Below are 9,001 nucleotides of genomic sequence, written 5' to 3'. Positions count from 1 at the left end.
CGTATTTGTTTAAGCGTATATTTAAATGTTTACATTACCTTGGATACGTATTTCATTCGTTTCCTTGGTGATATATCATTTCCAATTTCTGTTTTGTTCATTTCCTGTTAAATGTTTAAAAAAAAAAAATTTACATTTCTTTTCTTTGTTTTTTTTTTTTTGAAAAGTTCATTACACCAAAATGAGAGATTGTGGATGGATGGATGGTTGGGATGGCACAAAATGTAGGAATGAAATGGAGTGAAGTGGAATGGAATGGTGTTGAGTGGGGTAGAATAGAGTGCAATAGGGTTAGTTAGTTTAGTTGTCTGCTTAAAAGTTGACAAAGTGGTTGACAGGAAAAAAAAAGAAAGAAAGAAAAAAATCCATGCAAATAATGTACTTGTCGAAGAAAAAGAAAAAGGAATTTGTATGATATCAACTACTTTTCATATGACATCGATATTTTCATTTTCCTTTATTTCTTTTTCTTTCTTTTTTCCCAATGTTTCATGTTCTTTTCATTTTGTTTTGTTTTCTTTTTATTGTATCTTAAACTAATCTTTATGTGTCATTTTATCAAACTTTTTTTTTCTTCAAATTACATTTTCTTCTTTCCTTTCTCACATTCTTCTTTTCTTCTTTTCTTTAATATTAAATATATGATAAAAGTATTACAATATTGCTAAAGATAAGGTTATATGATACTTTTAATAAGCATCGAAAGCGGGAAAGCAAAAGATGAAAAGAACTCAACGATATATTGATAAAAATAATATTAACGAATAACAGAGTACATAATTCTAGGAATGAAATTTGATAAAATCAATAGGTCTATTGGGAATACTTCTAACCGAATCATTCTAAAACTTTAACCTCAACTGATAATAAACGATGTATCATGATCAGTCCACTTCCAGTAATAACTAATATATCACATGATTATTGAGGAAGATCAGATGTGATTCTTAACACTCATACATCATCCCTTCCCTCTCTCTCTCTCCTCTCTCTCTCTCCTCCTTCTTAAAGTTTGCCTACTCAGGAATGTTGCAACGAAATGGGAAATATGAAATGAAATTTGACAGTTGAAAATAAAAACAATATTAATTCTTTGCCATCTGATACAATGAATACATTTCTCTCCTTCTCTCCCTCTCTCTCCCTTTCTCTCCGATTGGTTGTAATTCGAGATTAGACGAGAAATTTCACAAATAATGAAATATTATTAAATCTTTGCTTAGAGATATAAAAATATCATTTGAATAAAAGAATAACAGGAATATGTCCCTCTTTAATACGATAAGGGACATTAAATATAATGATTTGTATCGGACACTCACTTTCATTTTATTTTCCCCTTCTTAATTCTCTCTCTGATTTACTACACAGAAAGCAATTATATAAGAGTAATATCCTTTGTTAAGATGAAATATATCCACTCATATGAGGAAAGAATAATAAAAAAAAATAAGAACGAAAGAGAGAGAGAGAGGAGGGAGGGAGAGAGAGAGACAGAGAGAGAGGGATGAGTCATGAAAGTGAAATGAATTGAGGTCCAAAGGGAATGAATGATCTTCTCTTTTGAGGGACATAGAAAAATGGGGAGAAGAAGAGAGAGAAAGAGAGAGATTGTCCTGTCCTCGATGAAACAAGAAGACAAGACCGCTCCTGCTCATCCTCTTCTCCTCTTCTTGCTAAACTGTTCGCACGCTATCGAATGTCTCCATTCGGCTATCGATTCGGTTGGCCAGTTTCATCATTTTCCATCTATTTGTGTATTCATGTATCGCTTTGTCCGTCTAATTCTGTATATCTATCTGCCTATTTTGTCCATCTGTTCACTTCTTTTGGTTTGTGATGAAAGGAATAAAAATGAGTAAAGATTTTTACTTGCATACCTCAAAATAACTGCTACTACCGCTCATTCATTCACAAAATCCATTAGGAAAAATGGTTGTTTGCATTGTTTGGATTACATCACATTGATATTATGATACACGAGTGGTTTATATAGCGCTCGTTATAGGAGTGCACTTGTCACTAAGTTCGGTTAACTTTCACTATTTCTAAATATTCATTTGAGAAAAGTTCCTTTACATCATGATTTATTACCTGATAAAAAAATTTATGTGAATTATGTTTACGTGTTTTTTCTGTTTTCTTTCTTTTATTAAAAAAACTTGTTTTTTTTTAAAAAATTTATGTGAATTTATATTTTTCACGACGTGTGTAGGCGAAAACTAGAAAGGTATTTTCAATAATATATGTAATTTGACATTTATTTTCAGTGATATATATGAATAGATAAGTAAAACCCTTACGTGATTTAGGTATATGAACTAATTAAGCAATCAGGTCTTTATATATGGTACGTGTAATTAACCAATTTAACACAGCTAAATCCCTTGTGTGATCTAGATAATAAGGGATTGGTCGTCTTAGAGATTGACAAGTTGGTCGAAAGAAGAGGTTTCAGTACTATCGATAGTCTTCTTACGAATCATATACATGTGTGAGAAAGTGCTTGCACGTGAAGTTCGCATATATGTAGCCATATTTTGAGAGAATTTGCAGTTTCAAATAGCTTGCTCATTCTGAAATTCCAAAGTTTACTTCGAATAGATGCTACAATTTTTGTGCTTTCATGCGGAAAATTTATTTCGCTTGAAGCCGTTTCGCGTCTTTCCAATTTATGGAACTCATTCGCATGGTTGACTTTTTCATTATATCATAAGTGACAGTAATTAAATGTTATCAAACATGTATCCGTTACGCCTCAGAAATTTACACTTTGTTATCAATTTCTGTTGCTTGCACAATAAAGTTTATATTGCAGGGTGGTAACGTTTGATGGGCAATATCGTATCAGATAATGGCGACATCCACTGCGGCAAGTTGGGCCGATTTATGGGTAAAAAATATTTTTTGTGAAGTTTTAAAAGAATATCTGGGAGGAAAAGCAAAAAAAAACGGATAGTATTCGGAGTAAAGCAGTAATTCTGGATGGTAGTTTTGTTCATGTGACCACTGGTAAGACCTGGGGAATTCGTTTTTTTCCAACGTTAAAAAAGAGTTTAAAATTTCTGGCGAATTGATGAGGAACTGCGTAATTTAGGACCAGATAGATATTTTGGCTTCTCATACACAAAAAGGTATTGAAAGTTTGGAGAAATATGGAATGTTCCTAAAAGAAAGAGCTGCAATTGAGGATGAATATGCTGCTAGGTTGAGGTAAGATTTTGAATTTTTTAATTAAAATCTTTTGTTCTATTTACCACATTTCCATCTTTATCCATTTTTATTTCTGTGATCGTCTTGACACACACATAGATAATTCATGAGATATGTGGTATGTAATGTTAATGCTACCAACCGTATAATAATATTTCAAATCCGAAAATATTCTTATCTTTGTAGAGCTTTGGTGAAAAAGAATTTGGGGAAGAAAAAAGAAGATGAAGAGTTAGCCAAAGCTTACACATTTCTCAGTTCATTTCATTCCATTTTGCATGAAGTTGAAAGTCTTGCCGGTCAACACGAGGTTATTTCGATTATACAAAGACTTTAATATTCAAGATTTGCACACAAATGAAATTATTTCGCTATGTGATTTCTCCTTGAAGTTTTAAAAGTTGTATTTTTTTGTTGTAATTTATCCTCATGTTTCAGTTCAAGTTCAGATGCACAATTTGTTGGTTGGAACATATTTTGTGTAAAATTGGCTATACTTTGGAATTAAAAGTTCTTGACCTACAACTTGTGCATTCTTATATACAGCCCATCTAGTAATTGCAGGTCATTGCGGAAGGCCTGAGGAAAGATATTCACCCGGCTTTACTAGCAAAATGTGCTGCACTTCGCGCAGCCCGCAAAAACCATTTGAATGAGCTACATATTATTAATGGTGTCCTGAATGCTTCCATCGATAATATGTTCAAATTTCAAAAGAATTACTGGTAGATTCTTTGCTTTCCATTCTCATACAAGTTTTTAAATAAATGCTAGCAGTTTAACCGATGGGTAAATTAAATGTTTTAATGATTGGTATCTGAGTTATTTTCGGAAGTGTGGGTGCTACGGCAGATTCGTTAGTATTAAATAGCTCCTCTTTATAGTCTCCTCTTTATCCTGCAAAGGGGTGGGATCTGGTAGTGATCTTGAAAACATCGCATGAGTACTGATATATTAATGGATAGGCCATTTAGCTGAGGTGTTATAATGAAAGAATTGGCGAATTAAATATTTCAATACGAGACTTGTTGTGTTGTGTTTAAAAAAAATGATTTTATAGCAAGACATTCAAAGAGGCCGAAGTGGCTCATTTAAAATACGATAAAGCTGAAAAAAATATGGATCTGTCACGGGCAGACCTGGAAAGAGCCAAAAATAACGCGATGCAAAGGACACAAATATGTGAAGATGCGAAACAGAATTATGCACATGCACTCCAAGCTACAAATCAACAGCAGCATCAACATTACAATCAGTTATTACCACAGATACTGGAGGTTTGCTAATCGCTCATGATTTCTTCAGTGTTTTCTCGTTTTGGTTGCAATTATTTCTTAATTGTGTTTATTTTTCTACTCATGCGACGAGGCATTTTAGCGAGGTATTTGCTTTTCACAGGAAAGTAAGGCAAGGAGTTCGAATAGTTTAGGGTTAGTCCTCATTAGCAACAATTTAATGAATGAGGTGTACAGAAGGTTTCAATTAAAATTCATTTTTAATGGGAATTCTTTCCGTTTAATATTGATTTTTCTTCTGTGAGGATTTGCATTTCAATGTAGTAGATACGGTCATTGATTATGTTACAGCGTTTGAGAGCAGTTGATGAGGAGCGAATTAGCGAAACTAAATCACTAATGTTGCAAGGTATCGAAGTGGAAACTAGGGTGATGAATATAATCCAACGATGCTACGATGATATGAGAAAAGCTGCTCAATCTATATCACCTTTGAACGATAGTGCTAGTGTTGTTGAGCATTACAGGTTCGTTTTTCTTGAAATTTTCGAGGCCATGGATGTGTTGAAAAAAGAATTGAAACTATAAAAATAGTCAGGTTTGGCAGGTAAGTGACCCACATATAAAGATAGACGCCGCATGCAACCTCTTGCCAGTCATAGTGAGGAAAAGACAGATAGCAATATAGACTGATGGGAGTATAGAATTGGTGTACTTTTATGAGGAATAGAAATATATGTCATCCCTTAAACAAAAATAATTTTCACAATAGCACATCGCATTGATTTTCAAAAACTACTAAGAGTGTTCATATTCAAATCAAAAGGATTTGAATATGCCTTTTTCAAAGGCATATTCAAAAAACAAGTTTTTCAAATCTGGCATACTCTGGCTTTTTTCTTCATATTTGTCTTGTCCTCTATCCAGTTTTTCCTTTTTTTTTTTTGTCTTGTTGACTTATGAATTACACCTTTATTATTATTTAATTTTGTGTAACTCAGGTGACATTACTTATTTGCTCAATCACTTAGTTCAAGTTTCCTCTAATTTCCTTTTGTAAAAGGAATCATTATCATTGTATCATTTTTAAGTAAATACTTATGTGAAATATTGTTTGTTCAAGTCATCGTGTTGTTTGTTTGTAGATCAGGCTATGCGCATCCGCAGCCGTTCACCTTTGAAGATTTCGGCGCTCCATCGGCAATTATCACCAGTGAAGGTACAAGTAGTGTGGATACGATGAAAAGGCCAATAAAAATGGTTCGATGGTGCGAATCAATCGAAAACCTAGTATGGGGCTTTTTCGAGGCAGCAATCATTCAAGAAAGGTTGCTTTAATGATGGTTTAGGCGACTTTAAATTGGATAACTAATTGTCTTCAGAAACTAACTAATTGTCTCGTGAATTAGGTAGATTATAATAACTTGTAAATAAGATGGTCTAGATCGGGAGCCTAGCGAAAGCTAGCCGTCTGATCCTAGACATCAACGATATAAATCATTTGCCCATCAGTTTTCGTAGCCGAAACATACATTAAATCCACAATAAATCCAATATATTGAACTCTGCTTAGAAAATGATCGTTTAGGAATATCGGAGTAGGACATTTCCCTCATTGTCGAAAATCGAATCTTCATAATGTAATATTGATTGATCCCCCACAGCATCTTTTTTTTAGACGTCGTTCTCATCAGTTAGTGAATTTGAATTCAGGATGGTACCATTGACTTTCGTTGTTATCCACCACAACAAAGGTGTCGAAGATTGCAACATGAAATTGAAAATATTGAAAAAGAAATTGCAAAAAATCAACAAAGTCGTGAAGGGGCTGCGAAAATGTTACAAGTTTATAAGTACGTGGTAACTTGACCATTTCACTATAATTTACTCCTTTGCCGAATTCGAATTAGAAGATTTATCAATATTTTGTTAATATTGACCGCTGCTAAAACTCCTGGTTGTTAATTGGTGAATTGAACTCACCTGATGACCACATTTATTTATCTCGTATGTTTCGTGTTTTAACTTGAATGAACGTGTGATTGATTTACAGGGACAATCCAAAATTAGGTAATGCAAGTGATGTGGATTCGGAAATTGTAGTTTATACGAAAAAATATGAAGCTCTAAACCAGCAACTAGCAAAGTACAAGGCATGTTCTTTCATTTTCTGATTGCTTTTTGTATTAAGTTGTTTCATTAATCCAATTTCGAAAGGTCGTTTTTCAGTTTGTTTGTATAATACTAAGTTTGTTGTTAGTCTACCTACAGTATTTAATTCATCCGACTTTTTTATTCATGTCAGTGCACTGATAGGCGAATAAAATTTCTGCGTAAGGAAGGGGGATCATTAGTGCATGTAAGGAATATTTAGGCAAGTGCAAGTGGAATTCATATGTTCGTTTCAGGCTATGCTATCAGAAGCTCAGACCGAACTGAATATACCGATATCAATTATCGGGTATGTTCATAGTCCAGTTATAATGTTAGTTATCGTTCATGATTGTAGAAGATCAAGAACAGATTCTTAGCATATGTATTCATTTTTTGTACTTTACTAAGGGACTCGGGAACACTTTACTACAATTATCTTTAATCATCCTTATGGTCTTTACTGCTTCATTTAGGAAAAGTTTTTATCTTCTCTAGCATTTACAGATCGGAACCTCCAACTAGACCGCCTCCTCCGTGTCAGTCAGGACTGAGTACGCCTTCACAGTCTTCTCCACGTCAAATATCAACTCCGAATACTACAGTCAGTATTCATCGTTCATCTTATTCAGAAGAGTCGATCTCGTCAGATGGTTCAGTTCCTATTGTTAGCCATCAGAAAGCAACTTCACCTGAATCTGCGAAGAGTTTGTTCCATTTCATTTTATGTTTCAGAGCTGTTGAAAATGAATGATAACTTCTTCTAATAGTACAGCCTGACTCAATTCTTAATTATACAAATTGTTCGGATTTTTCTCAAGAAAGTTAAAAACTACTAAATTAAAGTAATTTGCCCTACTAATACTGATTTCATGATTGAAAAATGAGCGGTTGACTGCTAAATGTATTGTTTTTTTTTTTTTTGAGCGGGAGTTTCCTTCTTCGTTACATACATCATTGTATATTAATGAGAAATGAAATTTAGATTATCAAAATTTGTAATCTAATCGTTGTACGCTTAAAAAGTGGGATGATAACATTAGGACAAAACAGATTCTAGAAATAATTTTGTCATGTTATGTTTCGTCTAAATGCTGATGATTAATGGATAATTTAGAAGCAACAATAGTCGAGAAATCAGAGGTGTACGAAGAATGCGATATGCCAGCATTAGGCACCTGCACTGCATTGTATGCATTTGAAGGTGGCAGTGAGGGGACAATGGCTATGGAAGAAGGTGATGAAATGATACTGTTAGAAAGAGACGAAGGAGATGGTTGGACTCGAGTTAGGCATGTTTCATCGGCGCGTGAGGGTTTCGTCCCTACATCTTACTTACAGTGTAGATGGTATCCTGATTAGTGTACTGATCAAGATCAGATACCAATGTAATTTTTTGTTTGGTCATAGAGTCGAACGAGCTTAGACCGTTTTTTATTGTTTCGAAATAAAAAAAGTGAACTGCAGGTCGTTTTCATATGGTATAATAAAATGGATTTTTTTTTCTTTTTATTTTTATTGGGTGCTGCAAGATTGATGACATTTTACAAGTAGTACTGTTAACTGGATAATACTAACTCCCCCTGTATTTATCTATTAAGCATCGTTCAAAATCTATATGTACCGGATTATCTTGGTACTTCTCGGTTAGTACTGTTGCTAAAAATCATTGAGCTATGATGGTACTTGGTCAAACTAATCATGTCTACTTAGCAATATTTCTTTTTAGATTTTAAGACAAGGCTTCAACTTGTTAACACCGCTTGTTTAGTTTGATTAAAATGTTAGCTTGTGCATGTATTTTGATTTTACAAGTTGAAATGCTCAATATTTGGACTTCTAAATTTAATATATTTAGTTTTTAATTAATATGTCTGTTGAGTGCATGCGCGTTATCATTGAGCAGGAACAATCTTTTTTATGTTACACTTTGGTTCAAAAATTTATTTTGCAAAGTTACGCCATCTTTACTATTTTGTTTATTTCACATGTTTATGTTTATCTCGAGATTATATACTATTGTTATGTATAGGTGGAGTTCGGGTCATTCCACTTTTAATTATTGCATAAGTTGGTGGAACTGTTGTATCGCTCGCTCTGTAAGCGTTTCTTAAGTTTTATCATCGAGCTGAATGTGTTCTTTTTGGCTCAATCATTAATGTTAATACTTCTGCTACAAATTACTACTGTTGGTTACTCCTATGCTTCTTTTAAGTCGTTATTTACTTTTTGCTGCCCAGTTTACTCCCACTAACAATGTTTATTGTTCATGTTTGGAGATATGCTTACTGGTATGTGTCAACAAAGACTTTTCTTTCTCATCAATATGACTTCGTTGTTGTAATCTGCATTCACAATGGTCCTTTACAAGATTATTCTCTTTGGAATTGAGAGAGACAATT

The 9,001-nt window shown here is 33.6% G+C and overlaps 2 protein-coding genes across 2 annotated transcripts; both read left to right on the top strand.

The window, feature by feature from the left end:
• Positions 1-212: 212 nt before the first annotated feature.
• Positions 213-1,840, top strand: LOAG_02767 (hypothetical protein; the record flags this gene model as incomplete). Its single annotated transcript, XM_003138304.1, has 2 exons — positions 213-290; positions 1,577-1,840. 2 exons carry the CDS (start codon positions 213-215, stop codon positions 1,838-1,840), a joined length of 342 nt encoding a protein of 113 aa, XP_003138352.1.
• A 1,014-nt stretch (positions 1,841-2,854) lies between these two features.
• On the top strand, positions 2,855-7,961 carry LOAG_02766 (thyroid receptor interactor; the record flags this gene model as incomplete). Its single annotated transcript, XM_020446119.1, has 13 exons — positions 2,855-2,893; positions 3,098-3,213; positions 3,400-3,523; positions 3,778-3,938; positions 4,274-4,490; positions 4,800-4,975; positions 5,594-5,776; positions 6,037-6,088; positions 6,162-6,301; positions 6,502-6,601; positions 6,857-6,909; positions 7,107-7,306; positions 7,717-7,961. 13 exons carry the CDS (start codon positions 2,855-2,857, stop codon positions 7,959-7,961), a joined length of 1,806 nt encoding a protein of 601 aa, XP_020303499.1.
• Between the last annotated feature and the right edge of the window lie 1,040 nt (positions 7,962-9,001).

Source organism: Loa loa, assembly GCF_000183805.2.
Source record: "Loa loa unplaced genomic scaffold supercont3.303, whole genome shotgun sequence".
NCBI classification, from domain to species: Eukaryota; Metazoa; Nematoda; class Chromadorea; order Rhabditida; family Onchocercidae; genus Loa; species Loa loa.
Note: the sequence above shows the minus strand (reverse complement) of the source record. Positions and strands in the feature narration are given on the sequence as shown.